Source organism: Sminthopsis crassicaudata, chromosome 4, assembly GCF_048593235.1.
Source record: "Sminthopsis crassicaudata isolate SCR6 chromosome 4, ASM4859323v1, whole genome shotgun sequence".
NCBI classification, from domain to species: domain Eukaryota; kingdom Metazoa; phylum Chordata; class Mammalia; order Dasyuromorphia; family Dasyuridae; genus Sminthopsis; species Sminthopsis crassicaudata.
The window spans coordinates 335,618,869-335,642,992 of record NC_133620.1 but is presented as its reverse complement, the minus strand read 5'-3'; the positions used below and the strand labels follow the sequence as shown (position 1 = coordinate 335,642,992).

Genomic DNA, 24,124 nt, shown 5'->3' with positions numbered 1-24,124 from the left:
GAAGTCATATTTGAACTCCTGATTCCAGGGTCAGTGGCTCTATCCACTATGCCATATAACTGCTCCTCCATAGCTTTTTGAAATAGGTATTGAAAGTATTACAGATTCAGAACTGAACTGACTTGCCAAGGAATCATCTACTTAGGGTCTGAGGTGGGTTCAAATCCAGGTAAATTCCTCTAAGGTCTGTCAAGGTTTAAGTGTATTAACTAAAATTTCCTGTCCCCACTGTGCCCTCTTGTACCCCACTTCAGCCCCAGTTTGAAGCTAATAATGAATATAGTACACCTCAGCTCCCCAGGGGGCCGAGCTTTCCCCATCACAGCAGAGCCTCCAATGTCCCTTACTCCTAATCAGAGCTCTTAGCAGAGGGTCCTAGAAACCTCTTCAAATGTCATGTTCAGAATGTGCAGCTGCTCTCTGGGCCCTGACAGCCAGTGCTTTTAGCTATTAACTGTGCCCTGACTGAATCTAGGTTGTGGGAATTATGGTGATAGTTGAGAAAAGTCACGCACAAATCCCCCCCACATTATAGGCTCCTCTTGCTTTCCAGAGTTTGATGCCCAGTGGGGCAGGGCTGGCTGGGAAGGCCTGCTAAGTTCCAAGAGCATTTTAGGATTTCTTGCTTATCGGGACTGAGCTTTCTCAGGGGGGAGGAGGAAGCCCTAAGGACCTCCAAGAGCCAACCCTGGGCCCCGTTTCCGCAGACACCTTCGGCCTGGAAGCTTTCGGAGAGAGGGATGTGGTGGTAATAGAATTGTATTGTGTACCCCACTTCTGCCTAGGTTTTTGGTGAGTGATGCTTAAGTCAAAATGAGGCTGGATTGGGGCAGCTAGGTGGCGCAGTGGATAGAGAACCAGCTCTGATTTCAGGACGACCCGAGTTCAAATCTGGTCTCAGACACTTAACATTTCCTAGCTATGTGACCCTGGGCAAGTCACTTAACCTCAGCCTCAAGGGGAAAAAATGAGGGTGGGTGGTGGGTGCGTGGAGGATAAAGAAGGGGGAGATGGTAGGGCAGATGTCCCCTGGATCATCCTCTTGCTGATTCTCTGGAGACCCATGTAGGCCTTCTCCCCACTTGTCCCCTTCCTCCGGCTCCCCAAGCTTTTTATTCCCCAAGAATCCCTTTCCACCACCGTCGTCCTTGGAGTGAGATAGAATCCAATTTTATTTGTAGTTGAGACCTTGGCCAAGAGGGAGGGCGGCGGCGGCGGCGGGAAGCGGCTGGGGAGGGGGCGACCCTCCCTCCGACAGTCCCTCGCCCAGTTAAGACTCGGGGTACTGTTTGAGGGTGATGGACGCCCCGCTGCTGACCATGACTGCCGGGTAGAGCGGCTCCAGGAAATTGGTGAGGAAGCGGTAGATGAGGCTCATGCCCCCGGCCACGCCGTAGAAGGAGAGGCAGCCGGCGGGGTAGTCCAGGGCCACGCCGATGGTGCGGTAGTAGCCCCCCTGCAGCACGGTCTGCGTGTTATTGTGCCAGACCGAGAACTTGAGCGAGTCCCACTCGAGGCACCACGAGGCGCTGTTGCGGCCGATCAGGGTAGACGATGTTCCGTCGGGGTCTCCCGCTGGGCGGGGGGGTTGCAGCTGTACGTGACACCCACGCAGACCCACGAGTTGGACACTTCGGCCTCCAGTAGTGCTGGCCCTCCGCCATGCTCCGAGTGCACAGCACCTGGGGCCACTGGTTGAACCCCGGGAAGGGGCCCGAGGCGTAGGGCTCCAGGAGGATACCCAGGTTCAGCACCGAGTGGGTCTCCTTGAAGAGGGAACAGTTCCTCGCTGGCAGTGGCTGAATCAAAGTTCAAGTTGCAGTAGCCTGGGGAGGGGGAGAGGGGGAGGTGAAAGAAAGGAGGGAAGGGAGGGGGACCAAGAGGGCGGGGAGCTCCGGACTCCGTGGAGAAAAGAGGTGCTGATTTACATGTCATTTGCATGAGAGTAACCCCATTCACCTCCTGGGGATCCCCTTCTCTGAGGCCCCCTCAACTCTGGCCTTTTTTCCTACAGCTTCTTCACGCAACTGAACTGCCTCAGTCTAGATTACCTTAGCAGATCAGAAGCCATCTGGAGCTTCCGTCTGACCTAGCCCTCAGTCTTAGGGGAGGAATCCTACACTTAGCACAGGGCCCAGTACGCAGGTGAGTACTTATTGACCGCCGACAGATTATAGATTGGGCACATAGCGCTTATCTAGCTGGAGAGAAGGCCAAGGGAGTGGGGTAATGAACTGGGCGGCTGCCAGCGAGTCTGCTGTGTCCCATCCCTGTCCTGCTGAGAGAGGCACACATGGTCTTCCAATTAATAGCTGGAATATAGGACTATATTAAATTCTCATTCTCATTCTCTCTCTCTCTCTCTCTCTCTCTCTCTCTCTCTCTTTATATATATCTCCTATATAGAGTCTTCTAATTAAAAATTATTAGAATATGGAACTATGTTCCTATAGGAACATTCCCTACCTGTTTAGTCAGGAAAAGCTCTACCTGCAGAGGTGTGTGTGGAAAGTTGGACCTTGGATATGAGTCAGAGGACAGAGTGGGGCCTGGCTCAGTCAAGGTCAAAGGAATATGGGTATTAGTTCCCAGCTTTGCCTGGATCCTCTGGATGCTAACGACCACCCCAGCCGGGCCAGAGGCTGTGTCCCACCAGATCACCCATACACAGCAGAACTAATCTCAGGAATAGGAGGAACCTGGGTCTCCAATATATGCTTCCCAATATGGCATCTTCTCGAATCAGAACTACTTCCATTCACTTCCTGATGAGGCTGCCTAAAGTCAACTCCCTCAGCAACATCTCTGAAGTCTCAAGGTTATTTGTTTGGTATTTGAGGTGGTAGTTAGGTGGGGAGTGATGAGTGATGAAGATAAAAAATTTTCCAAGGGAACAGAATGAGAAGAGTGGAGGGCAGAAATGACTTATGAGTCAGGTCCCTTGCAAACCCTTAGGGTTAGAACAGACTTTAGGGATTATCTACCAGCCCAATCAGTCCCCTAATTTTAGAGATAAGCAAGTGGAGGTCTAGAAAATGAAATGATTTGCTTAGTCACGCAGATACTAGGTGACAGAACTGGGATTTGAACCCATGTCCTTTCACACCAGATCTGTTTCCTCCTTGTACCTTGCTACTTCCATCCCCCTCAATGGGCAAGGCACCCCAGGACCCTGGACTCACACTTCAGTAGATTCTTCCTTTCCACAACTGGGGGCAGCACCTCATAGGAACGCATCTTAATTCCTGAGGAGATAAAGATTCTTTTATAGTTGTAGTGAGTTCATTTGAGTTACTCTCATACAGACCACTCACTTTCCGACAGCTGATTCTCTCCCAGTCACAAGTGGACAGATGGTCCAGGGATCAGGCCAGCCCCCCATCCTCCACCAAAATATAAACAGTGTAGGTTTCCCCAGTCTCTCTACCCTCTCCCCAAGTTCTCTTCCAACTAGGTAAGTGTATGGAAGGAAAAATACAGGCAAAGACCCCTAGCCCCTACCTCCTCTTCACTCCCTTCCCTCTCATCAAGCCCTCCTAGCTGACTGACACTCACCCTTTAGAAGAAGTTGGTTGACAAAGCGGAGGCCCACCACAGCCAGCTGAGCCCGGAGCTCGGCCAGGATCTCTGAGAGCCGAGGAAAGCTGTTTGTTTCTTCACACGTGGTGCCCAGCAGTGATTCTGTACAGGCTGGGAACCGCTTCAACCTCGGGAACTCCTAGGAGGTGGGATGGGCTGGGGCCAGGGACCCGGGGACAGGAGCCCTCTCTGTGAGCTGCATGCCAAGCAATGGCTGGGAGCTTCGGGCTGCCCCGGGGGTGGCAGCTGTGGCAGTGAGGGAGGTGGGGCACAAGTTGCCCATCTTCCTACCCCTATAAATGCTTCTCCTCTCTCTCCCTCTTTCCCTCCTTTCTCCTCTATGATTCTGGCAAGTGCTTCAAGCTTAAGATACTGCCACATCAATGGCAGAACATAGCTTAAGCTATGGATCAGTTATAGTTGGGTGGGCCTTGAGAGGCCATTTTTTTTTTTTTTTATTTAAGAGAAAGTTTCCACTGATCCTTGGGAATTATTTTTAAATGATTCTTGGTTCTTTAGACCCTCTTTTCAGTGATGGCCTTAAAAATAGTTTTGTACAGGATAAGGGAATGACAGGAATGCAACTGTTTGCAAATTCATCTTCAGTTCATTCCACTTCCACTTTGGGAAGCAGAGTTTAGGCTGGAGAAGAAGGGGCTGAAGGGAGGAACATGTTACCATCTCGCTTTCTAGATCTAGCCTGGTATGACACATTGGTCATAAATTTAAGGATGGACAAGATCAACTATGATTAATAATGTTTGTTGCATTCTTTCTTTAGAGATAGGGGTCAGGGTCTGATTTTGGGGTTGTGACTTCTCTGGGGTCCTCAGAATTAGTAAGTGTCTGAAGCAGAATCTGAATTTAGGTTTTTCTGATTCCAAATCCAATCCTATTTAGTAGGTCCCTCTCAAAGGAAATTGCCCTATTGCCCTGATATAGTAGAAAGATTAGGAAAAATCTTTCCAACAGAAAGGCAGGATTTGAGAGTTGTAGGAGGGTAGTGAGTATCACATTCTTTCCACTCTACCTTGTCGGGGAAGTTGAACTAAGGTTTTGTCTCAGTTTCTAGCCTTCAGAGCTTATCCCACAGCAATGATCACATAACTTAAAGATGATTATGGGAACGGACTCACTAATCTGGGCTAACAAGAAGGGGAACATAGATTTGTGGGAACACAGAATCATAAACATCTCCAAGGTTAGATGAGTAAAGAGGTCATTCTGGTGTAACTTCTTAATTTTTTTTTGCTTCTGATCTTCCCTATTCCAGCTGAAATCCCACTCATTTTAAAACATAACTCAAAGGTTATCTTCTCTAAGAAGTTTCCCTAACCATCTTGTCCCCTAATACTAAGTTGATAATTATTTTTCTCTTCATAGTACTTTGCTTGTACCTGTCTTAGGCACAAATGTATTAGTTTTGTGTGTGTTACACTTTTATCACTTTTTGTATTATTTTTTATGTGTATGTGTTTTTGTTATACACATTATATATATAAAATGTGTTTTTGTTATACACATTTATATATATATATATATATATATATATATATATATATATATATATATATATATATATATATATATATACACATATATGTATATGTGTGTGTGATTGTAAACTACATGAGGGCAATGACTATGTTTATCTCAACTTTGTATTTTATCTCTGCCCCAGCATAGCATTCTGTTATCTATGTGTTTAATATATACCTGTTATATTGGATTAAATTTTATAGGCTCAGAAATATCTGGAATCATAGAATTTAAGAGTTAGGAGGGAATTTACGGATCCTCTAGTTCAAATGAAACTTATTTTACATAGAGGAAAACTGAGGCCCAGGGAGGTTACAGGTACTCCTACAAGTAAGTCTAGGATTCTAATTTAGGTCTGATTCTATTTCTTAATAATGAAGTCATTTGCCCAAGTTTTCAGAGCAAGTCAGGGGTAGGTAGGGTCAGGAGGAGCACCCAGGGCTTCTGATGCCTATTCCAGTGACTGTTTTTCTACTGTAAAAGGTAGGCAAGGGTTGGGAAAGGGCTGGTGGTGGGATAAAGGGTGGTATTATTTGAGGAACACTTACCTCTAAAAACTGCTGGTCACTCTGGTTGGTAAGCAGACTCCGGAGCCAAACACTATCGCCTTCTAGTTCTAAGAGGCGACTGTGGCTTTGCTGGATAGAGCTGCCCAGCTGACCCAAAGCAGCTGCCTCCTCCTTTTCCACAAACTCCAGGACTTTCACCTGCAGCCTCTTTACCTCCCTCCCGATGTCCGCGAAACAACGATTTACGTCCTCTCGTACTGTCTGGATCAGTTTCTGGAGGGGGAGAGGAGAGGAATCCCTGACTTTTCCCAGCTTGGAGATCCTAAACTGAAGAATGGAAGTGCCCATATGGCACAGGGTACCCCCTAGTCCCTGAGCCAAGGCCTTGCCCTCAGCCCCAAACCCAGGTAAGCCTCCAGTGAGAGAAAGAAAGGCAAATGCCAGTGGTTTGAACAGTATATTAGATCTGAAGCAAATCCAGGGCGCCAAAGGTAGCAATGAAATTGGGAATCCAAAAAAGAAGTCCTAATTTCAGTTAGGTTCTGACTATTTCCCATCCCATCTCAACTTCATACCAATTTAACTTATCCCATTCCAATTCATTTCACCCATTTCATCTTATCCCACACCAATATCCCAATCCAATTTCATCTCATTTCTACCCCAAAACATTTCATTCCCCTTGAGAAGTTAGGGGTGGAGGTTAATTAGGTGGATGTGACTCACTGGATGTTTTTCTAAACCCTGCAACATCTCACTACAGTCTGACTTGTGGGCTGCCCTAGAGCATACCCCAGAAGCCGGAGTTTAAGAGGCACATGCCAATCTTACCGTGAGGAAAGCTACCCGCCCTCGATGCTTTTGGCTGTCAGATGCAATGATCAACATCTGGTTCTCTACGTTGGCCTGGACTTTCCGGACTTCTACCTGGGCAGAGAGGAGGGGATATGCTCAAAGGGCTATAAAACTGCTGATGGCGAATGGCTGAATGAGTGATGGCATATGAATATAATGGAATATTATTCTATTAAAAATGATGTATAGGCCTTGGAAAAGCCTGGAAAGTTTTACACAAACCGATGCTGAGTGAAACAAGCAGAACAAGTAAAACATACACAGCAATAGCAAGATTGTGTGATAATCAACTATGATAGACTTGGTGGTTCTTAGTGGTCCAAGGCATCCAAATAAACTTTAGTGTTTAAATAAATATAATTAAATATAATAATGTTTTATTACACTACAGCTGTCTCTGTTCCCTCCTCCCCATCAAATCTCTGGAGGTTTGAATTATGCACTTAAACAAGATAATACAGTATTGAATAGGATACATATAAAGTTCTTTACCAACCCTTAAAAAACAGCTCTCAAGTAACAGGATGGGAGAGACCTGGCTGAACAACAGTATCTTTGAAAAAGTCTGAAAGATTTTAGTTGGCTTCAAACTGAACATGAAAAAACAATGTGATGAGGTTGTCCAAAAAGGAACAAGATACTTAGCAATTTTGGAGAAAGAATGTCCAGGGCAAAAGAAGTGATTGAGTGAGTCTCTTTGTCTTCTGGCACAAATATAATGGCAGGAATACTGGTTTTTTGGTCCTGTGCTGGACGCACACTCCATTTTACAAGAGGTCTTAGGGAGGAAGGAAGAATTAAGAGGAAGAAAGAAAATCTGGAACTCAACAAATTAAAAAAAATGAATATTTAAAATAGTCTTTACATATAGTTGGAGGAAAATAAAATATTTAAGGAAAAAAAAGAAGTCTGGTAGTCCTTTTATTTCAGTGGTGGTTGCACCCACAGAAGTGGTGGTAGCTGATGGCAGGAGGAGTTCCTACATTGGAGAGTATGACTACTGACAGGAGCACTGGTTCAATCTCTAGCCATTTTACCTGAAGGAATATACATGAGGAGTTTTTCTTGGAGAGTGAAAAGCTAAAGTGAAATACAAAATGACTAATTAATAGTCCTACAGAGTGTTTATGTTCTGATGAAGTTTAAGCTTCTGCATTAGCCTTTCAAAAACCAGCTAAGATCCCTTAAGGGGCTAGGAGTGCTAACACTATTCTTCATCCTATGCCAAAGCATGCAGTTGAACTGAATTCAATACTGGGGGGAGCCTGCCTCTAATGAAAGGAGGCTGTCTTTTCTCACATTTTGTGACTTATTAATCCCTTTTCCCCCACTCATACTGTTCCTAGGTTGGTTTATTAGGTTACATCTATAGTTCACCTAAAAGGGGGAGAAAAAGATAACTTGTATATAATATGAATAATGTAAGGGGGTCCAGTAATTTATTATCTTCACAAAAATACTATAAATAAAAGACACAAATGTATATTAACAGAATGGGATTCAGTAACAACATATAGCCACTGTTACAACCTGCTAGAAAACTGATATTTAAACCTTATCAGAATATAAACCAATTTGCAGAACTACCAATTAAGCATTTGGTTTCATCCTAGCACTGCACTATTCAGAAAGCTCCTTGTATATATCCGCTGACAAAATGGCCAGGATGGAGCCATTCCTCCTGTCAGAGAAGCCATATTCTCCAATGTAGATACTCTCCCAGCCATCAGCTGCCACTACTTCTGCAGATGCTATTACCACTGAAATCAAGACTTCCAGACTTCTTGAAACTCAGAGGCCACCTCCAATCCTTTACATACCCATCTCAAGGGAAGCACAGAGAGGAAATCCATGTGCAAGCTCCCCTCATGGAGCTCCCTGCCCTAGCTGTCCTGTGGGCACAGTAAGCCATGGCAGAAAGTAGAGAAAGGCTGCCCCTTCTCCACATACACTTCCTTCATTGGAAATCCTAAAGCTATAGCATGCCACCTGGAGAGTTGAAGTTCAAGAGGCCATTCTAGAATCTCTTCATTTTAACTGATACTGTCATTGTTAGGGGGAGGAGGAAAGACATACCAAGGAATTAATTAGGATTTGCCCTGTCTTCTCTATGCTAGACTGGGAGAAGGCTCCAAAGTTATTCCAGAAGCAAGAAATGACAACTCTGAACATGGTTCTTGATTTTTTTTTTAAATAGCTTAATTGATAGATATATAGATGTAGATATAAAGGTATAGATACATAAATATAGATAGGTAGATGTCTCTAAATAGGATTTATGTAAAGATATCTATACATATATACATATACATATACATATACAAACACACACTTGGTCCATGCTTTCTTATTCTCTCTCTCTCTCTTTCTCTCTCTATATGCCCACATACATATACACATATATGTATACATACATAGATATGCATATTTACATATACATGTCTTATGTCTATATATGGAGTATATATGTGCATATATATATGTTTATATACATTATTAAATAAAAACATAAAGTGCTTTGCAACTTTATGTGCTTAGCAAACCTTATAAATGCTGCTGTTCAGTCATTTTTAGTCATGTCTGATTCTTCATGACACCATATGAGGTTTTCTTGACAAAGATATTGTACTGATTTGCCAGTTTCTTCTCCAACTCATTTGACAGATAAGAAAACTAAGGAAAACTGGGTTATGTAACTTGCTTAGAGTCATACAGTTAGTAAGTATCTGAGACCAGACTTGAATTCAGGGAGATGAATCTTCCTGACTCCAGGCCTGACACATTCTCCACTACACCACCTAGCTGCCAGTGCTAGCTATTATTCTATATGGAAGGAATTTCTAATAAAGAGGGCTATTTGAAAATGGAATAGGTCATTTTGTAAGGTAGGGAATTGCCTGATCCCTGGATGTGAATGAGCAAAGGTTGGATGCCCTTCCTGTTTGTTGTTGTAGAATGATCTCTTCAAGGTGAAAGTGAGAGGTTTGATTAAGATGACTTCTAAGAATCTGATTCTAAGACAGAACAGAATGAAGTACCTAGATGGTTTAATGGGACATGGAGTCAGAAAGACTGAGTTTGAATCTTATTACCTTTCTCACCTTGGGCAAATGGCCAAGTTAAAATACCCATTTCACAGGCTTGTTGCAATGATGAGTTAATAAGCGTACAGGGCATCCCTAAGGTATTTGTGTCTTTGTGGAGTTTAAAGCATAAATAAACTCAGAAATCTATATGCTACAAACTTACAAAAAGTCACATTTGAAATTATCTAAGTTATCTAAAATTTTAAGATGTTGATATGTTTCTTATTAAAATTTGACATAAGGGGCAACTAGATCAGATAGTAGCTAGAATACTGGTCTTGAAGTCAGGAGGACCTGAATTCAAATTCTGTCTCAGATATCTAACACACACTAGCTATGTGATGCTGGGCAAATCACTTAACCCTGACTGCCTCACTAAAGAAAAAAAGGATTAGTAAAATTTAACATAAATTCCATCTTGCGATATATTATCTAAGTCAATTTTGGGGTTTCATAAACATTTTTATCATCTTCTGTTCATTGACGAACAGTACTTCATTTGTAATCTTAGCCCTAAGATTATCCAAATAAAGTATCAGTAGATACGGGGCAGTTTCTCCCCTCCCCCCCCAAGAAAGTCTAATAGAAATAGATCATAAGGGTAGCCAATTTACTCTGCTGATCCTCTAATTTAAGAAAATGTCATCTGGAAAATTAAACTTAAATTTAATTTAAATTAAATTTAAAATTTATTATTAAAAATTTACAAAACTAAACAAATGTATAAAAATTTAAATAATTGCATTCTTAAATGCATTTTGTGCGCTTGTAACATTTATATTTATGAAATTATCAATGCTTAAAATTCCATTAAGTTTTATCTTAAATGCCAGCTGTTATCATTAAAGTAATAATAGATATCTTTTTCAGAATGATTTTTGATTAATAATTATTAAAATTTTATAAAAATCTACATTGTAAAAATTTTGTAAAAATGACAGCTGTTATTATTATTATTATTGAATAAATTCTGCTGCTCTATTTTACATCTGAGAATCTATGATTATATTATAGCTGAGTTAAACTGATGATTGTAGACATGACTTGATTCTTGGCATGGATTAAAAGCTAACTTTGCTGAGGTCATCCTTAGAGGCTTATCCCAGCATGGGAGAGTGAGGAGGCCTCATTCCCAGGGATGGGAAAAGCAGAGTGGCTGGCTGGACATTGATAGAACAGATATCCTTATCCCATCCTGATGATGAGACAGCAATTGGTAACAGAAGGGAGTGTGAGGAATGCTGAGGGAGGTCCTGGCTCCCATAGTCAGATTAGTCCCCCTTCCTTGGTCTTCCCCAAACATGGATGTCAGCAGGCTTGGTGGCTGGAGCTCTTCCCTGACCCTGAGCACTCCCCCCCTCCATGACCTCCCCACAGAGCCTTGTAAAGAGGCTCCCTTGGCCCAGGAGCGAGTCTCCCTCCTCACCTCCTTGCGGGCTCGCTCCTCTTCCAGGGGGATGGTGTCATGGTTTTTGTGCTCCTCCAGCAGGCAGGCCCCGCACACGCAGCAGCCCTCGGTCCTGCAGTAGAGCCGCTGGAGTTTCCGATGTTTGCGGCACAGCTGCGCTTTGAGATCCCAGATCGGCTCCAGCAGGCGGTGGCCCTGGAAGACCTGGTCCTCATAGTGGGTGCGGAGGTGGTTCTCGCAGAGGGAGGCTGCACACTGCAGGCACGACTTGACCGATTTGAGTTTTTCTGGGGAACAGAAGTCACAAGGGATATCTCCAGGCCCGGCCACCGCCCTGTTGGGTGCTGGGGTCTGATTCTGGGTGAAACAGGCCACGATCTCCCCTAAGATGACGTTCTTTCGAAGGTGGGGTCTAGAGGTAAAGACCTCCCGGCACTGGGGGCAGTAAGGTGTTTCCCCCATGGCTGCCTGGTGGTCCCAGTAGTCCTGGAGGCAGTTCATGCAAAAGTTGTGCCCGCAAGCTGTGGTGACAGGGTTGCGGAACACTTCCAGGCAGATGGGGCATAGGACCCGGTCTTCAAAGATGCAGAGGCTGTTGCTGTTACTCATCCTGACTTGGCTTGTGGGATCTTAGGGGGCAAGGGATGAGGGGAAGGGTTGAGTCACGGTGGGTTAGAGGGATGTGATACTTGACTCAGTCCTGGGAGGACCCTAGGGAAGGGAAAAGCAGAAGGAGATGTTACACTGAAGTCAAATAATCTAGCTTGCTTAGGGACTGGGGGAGATAAAGACCGGGAATAGGTTTCTGACTACAGGAATAAAAAACAAACCAAAAAGCCCAAAAGGAAACTGTACGCTATTCAGCCCTTGTTTGGAGAACCTTCAAAAGGAAGGGTTCCTAACTTTTCCTAACTTAAGAGTTTCCCAATTTAGAGATCTTGGATTTCTAAGCTTTCAATAAACCCTCCTGGATTTCCTAATAAGAAAAAAAATCTACATTTTATCATGCATACCCATAGAAATAAAATAATGAAATTAATTTCAATAATTAAAGGTCAAGAGACCTTGTAATTTACCAAATATTCCCTGTATCCCTTTGACAGGCTTTTCTTATTCCTTAACTGAATGTGTACCCCAAACTGAAAACCCATATAGGATGAGTCAATCTACTCAGTTTTCCTGACAAACAGGCCACTTGAGAAGCATGGAGTTTCCCCAAAATCAAGAGAAAAGGGAAGACTAATCTAAGGAGAAGGCAGTAAGAGGACCATTTTTGGTTATTTTATTATTTAGTTATTCAATCATTTTAGTCTCATCTGACGTCTTTGTGATCCATTTGGGGTTTTCTTGGCAAAGATACTGGAGTGGTTTGCCATTTCCTACTCCAGCTCATTTTACAGATGAAGGAACTGAGGCAAATACAGTTATATGACTTGCCCAGGGGCACACAACTAGTAAATGTCTGGGGCTACATTTGAATTTTGGAAGATGAGTTTTACTCCAGGCTGTGCACTATGGCACCACCTAGCTGCCTCAAAGAGAAAACTAGCCCAAGTTGGTACTCAAAAGCCTCCCATTAAACAGTGTTGCATTTGTTATCAAAAGACCTAAGTTTGAATTCTGCCTTTGATTTTTAAGACTGCCTGTGCGATCTTGGGCAAATCCTATTTTAATCTCTTTGGTCCTCCATTTGTTTAATCTGTAAAATGAGGGAATTGATGAAGTCTCTTCTGGTTCTCTAGGATTCTCTTATGCTTTTGTTCATTGACAATGGCTCAAGGTCCAGAGCCCCAAAGATTGGACTCTATGTTCAGGCTATTGGGCAATAACAACAGCAGCAACAACTAGTGTTTATCTGGTGGGTGCACAAGGCATTTAATTCTTATAAGCATCCAGTGAGGTAGATGCTACTATTATCCGAATTGTACAGATGAGGAAATAATCTCAGAGAGGTTAAATGCATTGCCCAGAGAGGTTAAATACTTCTCTGTAGAGGTCTCTGTAGGACACTCAGGCAGAATGCAGACTCAAGTCCAAAGGACTTAAAGTCCTGGTGAGCTAGAGAAAACAAGGCAAAGGACGGGTCTGAGTCAGGGTACATGTGGAACAATGAAGCAGTCAAGGCTTTGTTTTGCATATTAGGAACTGAAAGTATTTATTGAATTGAATAGAAGTGTGCTAAAGCCAGCTGGTATAGATTTGAGGTGATTGTAAAATTTTCAGTGTGAACATTTACATTTCAAAAATTGGCAAATGCTAGTCAGGGATTGGTCTATTTTGTTGTTGATTGTTGAGATTAAGACAGTGATGGAGAAACTGTGAATCATAATGTAGATAAAATTTAAAAGCATTTCATGCACTTATTTATTAAAAATTTACCAGCATACTTTTTGCTCTCATCTCAAACAAGGGAAGGACTTATTATATCATTTAAATTTTTTAAAAATCCCCTTACTCAAGAGAGTAATATATCACTACTCTCCTTGCCCAGGGCCACTACTCCTAGTTCAGGTTTTCTGAATCTCTTCATATTGTAATAACTGGTCTACCTGTATTCATTATCTCTGGCTTTCCCAGAGTTTACATAGTTTACATAGTTACTAGTCTCCTGAATAAAGATCCTCAGCAAAGTACAAGGACAGCTAGCACTGGATCTGGAGTCAGGAAGACCTGAGTTTAAATCTTATGTCAGCCATTTACTAGTTGTATGACACTGGACAATTCACTTAACCCTGTTTTCTTATCTATAATATGAGCTGGAGAAAGAAATGACAAACTACTCCAATATCCTTGCCAAGAAATCCTCAAATGAAATCACAAAAAGTTGGACACAACTGAAATGACTCAATAATAACACAAAAATGGCAAAAATAAGGATATGAAAAAATATTTTTTCTTTTTGGAATTTTGAAAAGAACATGAGATTTTATTGTTATACAGAACTCCTAGTGAGGCCCTTTCAGTACCAGTGCAATAGGGCAGCTGCTTTGTAATTTTTAGTCACAATAATGATAATAGCTGGTATTTATATACCACTTTAAGAGAAGCTAAGTGGCACCACAGTGTATAGAATCCTGGGCATGGATAAGGGAAGATTGCTCCATGTGAGTTTATGAAGCTGTGTGATCCTGGGGCAAATCACTACACCTTGTTTTCCTCAGTATCCTGAGGAAATGGGGATAATAGCACCTACTTTCCAGGGTTTGTTATAAGGATCAAATGAGATAAAAATTGTAAAGGACTTAATACAGTATCTACATAGGCATAGTAAATCCTGTATAAATGTTAATATTATTGTTGTTATTAGTTGTTTGACCTTGGCAAATCATCAACATTTATCTCAGTTTCCACATGAGATGGAGGTTAATAATAATACCTATTTCTCAGAATTGTTATGAGTATAGAATGAGATAGTGGAAAGGTCGTTGAAAACCTTAAAAGTGCTGTACAAATGCCAATAAATATTTTTATGGAGATGAGGAAAGACCCAATATAGGAAAAGAACTCTGTGCTAAGTTATAAGGATGGGAGATAGCCTGTTATGTTGAAGGAATAAGCAAGTGGGCTACCTTGGATATAATGCTGAATGCATAAAAAGGAACTGCATAAATACACCTATATAAATAATAATATATTTAACGTAGTGTATATATAGAAAAATAAAATATGAGTAAGAAAATATAGGATACATATGAATATTAAACATAGTAATATGTAATATATATAAATATATAACAATACAGATAATATAGTAATACAAAACAGATAAAATAGCAATATATTTTATACAATGTAATTAATACAAAATGTATAACAGTAGCATAAAATATAATAGTAATATAAAATAGATAAGCCCATATATTGTAATGTAAAAATATATAATAATATATTTTGTATCATAATATAGTAATATAAAATGAGGAAGTAGGTAAGATAAAGATTGTGAAGATTTTTAAAATACCAAGATGAATTTAGTTTTATATTGGAATATTAGAGTGGGGCTCCCCAGTGGGGACCCATTGAAGATTTTTGTGTGGAGGAGTGACAAGATTAGAGACAGTATTTTAGGAATAGTAATTTGGCAGTTGTGTGAAAGATTGACTGGAGAGGGAAGCAGGAAGATAAAACCTTCTCCTACTGCTTAAAAAAAAAACAAACAACACTTTATGGGGAGCTGGGTGTGTAAAAGTGAGTGTTGTGACACAAGCTTGGGAGGAAGGTAAAACATCCCAGATCTAGGAAATCATAGATTCAGAAATGGATAGGACCGAAGAGATTATCTAGTCCAATGCTTTCATTTTACAAATGAGGAAAGAGAGCCCCAGGCTTTTCTTTATGCTTGGAATATACTCTTTCTTCAACACTGCCTTTTAGAATCTTTTTTTTTTTTTTTTAAATCAAGTCTGTGCTCAGATATAACCTCATAGTTGATCTTTCCACATTTCCATAATAATGATGATAGCAATAAGCAAAGTAAATTTATATAAGACTAACTTTTTCGACAATCTTTCCAAAATGGGGATAAAATGGCAGTGAGAAGTACTGAGCAGAGAGACAGAGACAGACAGAGACAGAGAAACGGAGATAGAGGAGTAAGGAAAAAAAAGAGAAAGAAAATGAGAGAAAGAAAGAAAGAATAAAAGAGAGTGAGGGAGAAAGAGAATGAGAAAGAAGAGAATGAGGGAGAAAGAGGAGAAGGAGAGAATGAAAGATAAAGAAAATGAAAGAGAATGATGGGGAGCTCTGGGAGAGACAGAGATAGACACAAAGAGAGAAATAATTAGAATAATATCCACATTTACTGGAAAGAAAACACATGATATTCCAGCAAATGGATCTACATGAAAGTTGAAGTTGAATGAAAAAGAAAACCAAGGCTGAGCAGTGTCCCTAGGATCCAAGGGAGGAGAAGGGAGGGAGGGATCGTTAATGGTTAAAAGTCAATTGAAAAATTAGCCATTTTAAAAAGACCTCATTGGTACATTAGGAAAAATCATTTTTAGCCTCGTGTCAGCAGCCAGACTTCAAGGAGTTGTGAGAGAATGGAAGTAAAGAGTACAAATTACTCCATTACTTTTTCTAAGAGTTTGGCTGTAAAATCAATCAATAAATAAACATTTATTAAATAGCTATTATGTGTCAGGCACTGCCATTCACTGCTAAAGTTGTAAAAGGATGAAAGGATAAGGAATGACAATTTAAGGGAATAACTAGGTAAAATGAAGGTTTTTTGAATATGGAAGAGACCTGGGCATAATTATAGGTAGTGAGAGAAGGAAGCCATGCAAAAGGAGAGCCTGAAAATGAGAGGGAATGATTGAGGAAATAGGATCCCAGAAAAAGAGAAAGTGTGGAATGAACATCATATATATCTTTGAAAAGGAAACATACCAATAAACTATTGGTAGAGCTGAGAATTAGTTAAACTATTCTGGAAAGTAATTTGGAATTTTGCTTAAAAGTTACTAAAATATCAATACCTTTTAAGCCTAGAGATCCCTCTGCTAGGCATATGTCCCAAGAAGATTAAAAACAGAAGGTTCCATATACTCTGAAATATTCACAATAGCACTTTTTCTGGCAGCAAAGAACTAGAAAATAAGGTAGGAGCCAATCAGTTGGGGAAGGACTCAACATTGACTGTACTGCACTCTAAGAAGAGATGAATATAAAGAATTCAGAGATATATGGGAAGACTTAAATGAACTGATACTGGGTGAAATAAGCAGCTCCAGTAAAACAATATTCACAAGAGTTACAATAATGTAAATGGAAAGAACAAAATGGAAAGTAAATGAAAAGAACAAAAATGAAAATGAACATTGCATAATAATAATGGCCAAAATAACCAAATGTGTCTCCCTTCCTTTTTTAGGGAAATGGGATACTATGAGTGTGGGATACTGTATATACTATTAGATATTAATCTCAGCTGATGTGTTGGTTAGTTTTATGAACTGCTTTTTTCCCCTCTTTTACAATTATTTTTAGAAGGAATGGTTCACCTTTCTAGGGGAGAGTGAAGTGATATACTTCAGAATCAAGGTGATATATAGTATCAAAATCTATCAATTTTTTTCACCAACTAACATTTATTAACTGTAGTAGTTACAGCATAACCTCTGCCCTCCTCCCATCCCTCTGAACACCCCTCCCAATTGGGACTTTCCAAATTAGAGAAAGGCAGCAGTCTTTTAACAAAAGAACCATCCAGCCTTCAGGATAACTAGTAATGCATCTGTCCATAATATATACCCACAGCAAAATTCTAGCAGTAGTGTCTAGGACTGATTTTCAACTTATTAGGTTTGGGAAGTTGCTTAAGGCAATCAGAGGTCTGCCAAATGTTACAAAGGATGCAAGTGTCAAAGGCACAATCTTTTTTTTTTTTTTTTTTTTTTTTTTTTTAAAGAGCACAGGACCATCTTTTTCACAGAGATACTTAGAGCAAAGTAAAGAAGAGAGTGAAAGACGATGTACAGGGATTTTAAGGCATATTATCGAAGAAGGAAATCATATCACCTTTTTTCTAAGTAAAATTGGATTTGAGTTCCTCTGTTGAGAAAGAGATGGGAAACTACATAATGCAGAGGATAGTGCTCTGGGTTTAGGACAACCCAAATTCAATTGCAGCCTCAGATAGTTGCTATAGCTCTGTAAAATGAGCTGGAGAAGGAAATGGCAAACTACTGCAGTATCTCTGCCAGGAAAATCCCAAATAGGATCAAAGTCAGGCATGACTGAACAAATGAAGAAGAAGCTGAGAAAGAGGAGTAATCTAGGGTGGGGATTTAAAAGAAAAAGATTTGGAAAGGGTATATGGGGAATCCATCAGGGAAGAAAAGCTCAGGACTGTGATGCAGCATAAATTTATAGTTTATATTTTAATTTATAAGCATAAATTTATAGTATAAAATTGTGGCACATGAATGTAATGGGAAATTGTTGTGTTATAATAAACAGCTAACATGATGAATACAGATATAACGCATGGAAACACTTGATACAAAGAGAGCAAGAGAGATGCAAAACAATATAACCAAGATGACAAAGGGAAAGAACAATCACAAAATAGATATGTGAAAATATAAAAATATAAAATATAAAAAACAATATGGTCCAGGGAAAGAGATAGATGATACCTCTCAATTCCTTTATAGAGTGGGTGGGGAGGGAAGTGCTGTGAATAGGTATAGAACATTGTAAGTGTGTTGGTATTTTTTTTTTAATGTATTGTTTGGTTTTGCTGTGGTGAGGAAGTTTCTTCCACTTCTTCCTCTTTTCCTCTTTTCCTTTTTTTCCTCCTGAGGCAATTGGGGTTTAAGTGACTTGCCCAGGGTCACACAGCTAGGAAGTATTAAGTATCTGAGGACACATTTGAATTCAGGCCCTCCTGATTTCAGGGCTGCTCCTCTATCCACTGTGCCACCTAGCTGCCCTCCTTTTTGGAGGGGAAAAGTACAAGGAAAAATTTAGGTGATGTTAAAATAAAAGTCATATGGGGTCTGAGTCCTAAAGAGATCATAAAAGAGGGAAAAAGACTGACGTGCAAAAATGTAGCAGCTCTTTTTGTAATGGCAAGAAATTGAAATTGAGTGGATGCCCATCAGTTGAGCAATGGTTGAAATAAGTTATGGCCTATGAATGTAATGAAATATTATTGTTCTACGAGAAATGATAAGCAGGCTGATTTCAGAAAAGCCTGAACTTACATGAACTGATACTGAATGAAGTGAACAAAACTGGGAGAACATTATATACAGTAACTTCAAGGTCATATGATGATCAATTGTGATGGACTCGACTCTTTTCAGCAATTTGATCATCCAAGACAATTCCAATAGACTTGGAATGGAAAATGCCATCTGCATCCAGAAAGAAAACTATGGAGACTGAATATGAATGGAAGTCTTTTTCACCTTTTTTTCTTTTTTGTCTTTTTTTCCTCTTTGGTCTGATTTTTCTTACACAACATGCCAATGTGGAAATATGTTTAAAAGGATCGCACATGTTGATAATTGTGGAAATATATATAAAAGATTTGCACATTTTAAACACATATTGGATTACTTATTGTCTAAGGGAGGGAGAAAAAATTTGGAACACAAGGTTTTGCAAGTGTGAATGCTGAAAACTATCTTTACATATATTTTGAAAATAAAAAGCTATTATTTTTTAAAAGTATTGCACATGTTTAATCTGCATTAAATTGCTTGCTGTCTTGGGGAAAGGTAAAGTAAAGGAAGGAGGGAGAAAAATTTGGAACGCAAAATCTTAGAAAGGTAGCACAGTGGATAAAAAGCACCAGCCCTGAAGTCAAGAAGACTTGAATTCAAATATGACCTCAGACACTTAACACTTCCTAACTGTTATGACCCTGGGCAAGTCACTTAAACCCCAATTGCCTCAGCAAAAAAAAATGTTGAAAATTATATATTTTTAGAAAAATAAAATACTATTAAGGAAAAAAAGTTATTAATAAATTTATTTTGTAGTGTTCCTGATACACATAGGTGCTGCTGTCCTATTAGCAATCAATATCATTTGATGCTACTGGTATGCAGAAAACAAGTGGGAATTACCTAGTATTGGAATTTGACAAGGTATGACTGAAAATAGGACAAAGGAACAAAGAATTAAAGGGTAGACAATTTTATATAATTGAATTGTATAATCTTAAAATCAAGATCATGAAGGGAGGAAAGTGAGGACAGAAAAGAGGAGATGGATTGGAAGAATAAAGAAGAAAGGCCTGAAAGTTATGGTAAGGATAAAAAATAGGTTTAGAAAATGAGGCAGATGGAAAGGCAGAAGGAAAGAGGATTATGACTTAAGAGAGAAGAAATTTCAGAGTTCTGGATTATGGAGATTGTACAGTACATGTGATAGTGAGTTAAAGGATGTGATCCTTATAAATGGATGATATAGGGTAAATATGTAGACTAATGGGAGTTAGAGGCTTTGATGAGTAGGAGGAAAGGATGCAAGGATGCTTGAAAGAACAACAACATATGTATCAAAGTTTTTAAGTATGAGAGGCAGGGTTTGGAGTAGATAGAAGCTGTGAGATATGTTAGGAACACTTTGAAGGAGAGAGAATATATGAAATTGAAAATCTTTTGAATAAACACAGAATGCAACAAGGTAAGAAGGAAAACTATCAAGTGAGGGGAAAATGCATCAATTATCTTTGACAAGGAACAGGTATCCAGCACATAGGAAACTAACAAAATATATGGCCAAGAGTTTTTCCTCAAATGATACATGGCTTCAGGACATAAGCAGATAATCCTCAAAAGAAATGCAAATTATTAACAATTATGTGAAAGACTTCTCCAAATTACTAATAAGAATAGTTAATTTTTTAAAAAGGTTTCACTTCTTAGTTTATCAGATTAGCAAAGATGAAAAAAAGAGAAAAAAGGTGAAAAAAGACAGAAATAGTCAATGTTAACGGATTGCAGGAAAGTAGGTATACTTACACTCTGTGGAGCTATGAATTGATCTATTCCAAAAATGAATTTTTAAAGTGATTAAAATGCCCATGCCCTTTGACTCCAGAGATTCACTTTGATGAGCCCCCTTCCACCTTTAAAAAACAACTTTGTTACAAAGAATTCCTCAATTATTTGGGGAGTGGTTAAATTATGGCACGAGTATAATGCCATGAGAAATGATTAAAAGAATGGCTTCAGAGAAACCTAAGGAAATGCAGTGTGAAATGAGCAGAGCCACAATAATTATTTATATAATAATAACATTTTAAAGAACAGTTTTGAAAGACTTAAGAACTGATTAAACACAATGACCAACAGGATTCCAAAAGCTTGATAATGAAGCATGTTGTCTACATCCTGATAGAAGGGTGACACAAAAACTACAGAATGACATATATTTTGATTCTGCATATATATGTATATGTATACACACATACTCAGATATATATATATATATATGTTCAACATGCCCAATGTTGGAACTTGTTTTGCTTGATTATCCTTATTACCAGTTTTTAATCTCCTTCCCCGCTCCAATGGTGGTGGTGGTGAGGAAGAGGATAAAAATGGGAATAGGAAAATAAAATACAATTTTGCTAATGGTAAAAATAAAATAGAATATATGTATAATACATATAAAGAGTAATAGTCCCTAAGTAGTGAATGGGAGAGGTATCTTTGGATATGAATGTTATGTTTGAAAAGTTATCAATAAAAAGATTTTTAAAACTTTAAAGGAGAATGGTTTGGAGATCAGCAGATGACTGCAACAAAGATCTGGACTGGGTGATAAAGGTGGGAGAAGTGAATCTCAAAGTAGAAGAGGTTATAGAGGTTTAGTTTATGGCATAAGGAGCAAGGAATGGGCCCACTCCTTAACCAATATATTGGGGGTCCATGAGAATAGTATCCCATATTACAGATTCTATGTCTTCAGAGGAGTCAAGCTTCCACTAGCCTCAAAAGATATAAGATTTGAAGAGAACAAAAGTGAATAGAAGTTTAGCAAAAGAGTAGTTCCAGAGGATAAAGGCTATGGATGGTGCCCTGGTTAGGGCTGAGATGGATAGGAATAGAGTCTGGAGAGAAGTTCAAAGAAAGATTATTTGTCTCAATACAGGGATAAGAGAAGTAGGAACTAGGAACTTGCCAACTAAAACTGGCAGGAGAACCATTTGATAGGGGAATCCCACCCTCTCTGGAGCCATGCTGAGCACAATCAGGTGCTCCAAGTTTTCATTGCAGATCATTCTAAATCCAGGTGGACTGGACAGGTAGGTTGTGGGTAGAGGCAGTGGGACTTCTATCTGGTTTTTTTGGGTCATTGAACACAATTGGTGTTCCATTCTCCCAGTGAGGCTGAATTGCCTATTTGTGATGGCAGCTCCATAACCTCATCCCAAGATGATGGGAAATGAGATATACACAATACACGTGGAGCGGGTACCCAAAATCCCAATGCATAACGTTTGAAACGAACTTAATTGAAAATCCCAGGTTACTTAGAACTCCCTTGCATTCTGAAAAGAGGCAGACCCCCTGAGACCTGTGGCAGAGCCTGGCCCCTTGCTCTGAGTTGGGCAGGGAGAGCAACAATTGAGGTAGATGGCACCTAAATCCAGATCTCCTGGGGAAGGGCACCCAATACTAGTGTGTCCCCATTACCTTTACCTTTCCTTAACCTGAGCACTACTTCTTTCTTACCTTTCCCTTTAGCTGCTGCCCTGAGGTCTCCCTACCCCTCTGCTTTGGGGGATTGTGAGTGGCTCCGCCTGGTGACTTCACAATTCAAACCTCACCAATCCCAGAATTCTCCCTGTGATGTCAGTTGATGTCCAGGAGAAAGTGGGGGTGGGGGGAAAGTGTGGAGGGAGGATGGCAATCATGTTAGCAAGGATCCTAAAACAGTCTGGTCAGACAAATAATTCTACAGCTTCATCTCTTCTCTCTGGTTCCCAGGTGCCAGATCTGCTGGGACTAAACAAAACATCCTGGGAAGTCATGTGAAAAGAATTAGGATTCAATGAAAGCAGGCGGTGTAGTTTACCAGAATAAGCCTCAGTTTTAATATGCCAAATTGCAGGATCTAGAGCTTCAAGGGATTTGAAGTCCCATAGTTCAACCTCTTTATTTTATAGATGAACAAACTGAGACCCCAGAGAAGTAAAGGGATTTGCCTCCGTCACATAGATAATAAGCATTTTTTCCCCTCATATAGTCATGTTGTAAAAGAGAACATAGACAAATATAAAAACCCAAGAAAAAATAAAGTTAAAAAAAAAAAAGTATGCTTCAGTCTGTATTGACACTATCATTTCTTTTTCTGGGGAAGGATGGCCTATTTCATCTAAAGTCCTTCAGAGCTGTTTTAAGATCATTGTTTTGCTGAGAAGAGCCAAGTTATTCACAGCTGGTTATGTTACAGTATTGCTGCTACTGTATATAATGTTCTTCTGATTCTGCTCACTTCACTTTGCATCAGTTCACATAAGCCTTCCCAGGTTTTTCTGAAATCCACCTGCTCATCATTTCTTATAGCATAAAAGTATTCCATCATAATCATATTACCACAACTTATTCAGCCATTCTGCAATTGATGGGCAAAACTTTAATTTCCAATTCTTTGCTACTAGAGAAGAGTGGTTATAAATAGATAAGCATTTGAGACAGGAGATTGGACTAGTTCATACTAAGAGTCCTTTCCAGTTCTCAACTTATGAAAATGGGATAAATATATTTTTACTAAAAATAAACATTAAAAAAATTTTGTTGCCAAAGGAGTACTATGTCATTTGCTTTGGGAAAATTATAGTATTTGAAAAAAATATCAAGGGATTCATATGAGTATCTTATCTCAAAACAATTTTCACACCAAATATCAGGATGTTCTCTTTAAATACTCCTTTATGAGTCCAGGTAGCAATTATAATTTGTGGTATATAGACGGCAAATTGCCTCTTTACCCTGGGCCCCTCAGTGAAGTTATATTAAGCACATATATATATGATATCTGAACTCTAGAAGCTCCATATGAGAGAAGCAATGTAGAGTAAGATAATCTATCTCTCAGATTAGCTAAGAAGATAGGAAAAGATGATAAATGTTAGAGGGGATGTGGGAAAATTGGGACATTAATACATTGCTGGTGGAGTTGTGAAATGACAAAACTGTACATACCCTTTGATCCAGCAATGTCTCTACTGGGTCTGTATCCCAAAGGCATCATAAAAAAGGAAAAAGGACCCATGTCTGTGGCAGCCCTTTTTGTAGTGAAAGGAACTATAAATTGAGTAGATGCCCATCAGTTGGGGAACAGTTGAATAAATTATTGTGTATGAATGTAAAGGAATATTATTGTTCTATAAGAAATGATCAGCAGTCTGATTTCAGAAAGGCCTGGAGAGACTTACATGAACTGATACTAAGCAAAGGGAATAGAGCCAAGAGAACAATTGATGGACTTGGCTCTTTTCAACAATGAGGTGATTTAAGGCAATTCCAATAGACTTGTGATAGAGCCATTCACATCCAGAAAGAGAACTAAAATGTGGATCAAAAGCATAGTATTTTCATTTTTTTTTTGGCGGTGGTGGTGTTTGCTTGGCTTTTTTTCCCTTTTAGATATTTTTCTTGTGCAACATGACAAATATG

General features: G+C 39.7%; 1 protein-coding gene across 2 annotated transcripts; it reads right to left on the bottom strand.

Annotated features, from left to right (window-relative positions):
* Window positions 1-1,148: 1,148 nt before the first annotated feature.
* On the bottom strand, window positions 1,149-22,290 carry LOC141538848 (E3 ubiquitin-protein ligase TRIM47-like). 2 transcript variants are annotated; one of them, XM_074260733.1, is made up of 8 exons: window positions 22,178-22,290; window positions 16,457-16,567; window positions 10,995-11,687; window positions 6,459-6,554; window positions 5,667-5,900; window positions 3,556-3,718; window positions 3,183-3,245; window positions 1,149-1,826 (listed from the first exon to the last, which is right to left on the bottom strand). In XM_074260733.1, the coding sequence occupies exons 3-8, from the start codon at window positions 11,583-11,585 to the stop codon at window positions 1,543-1,545; spliced, it is 1,431 nt and encodes a 476-aa protein (XP_074116834.1). In that variant the 5' UTR covers window positions 11,586-11,687; window positions 16,457-16,567; window positions 22,178-22,290; the 3' UTR covers window positions 1,149-1,542. The 2 variants fall into 2 exon arrangements, with proteins under 2 accessions (XP_074116834.1, XP_074116833.1); XM_074260732.1 differs by lacking the exon at window positions 16,457-16,567 and having other exon boundaries at window positions 22,178-22,275.
* Window positions 22,291-24,124: the final 1,834 nt, after the last annotated feature.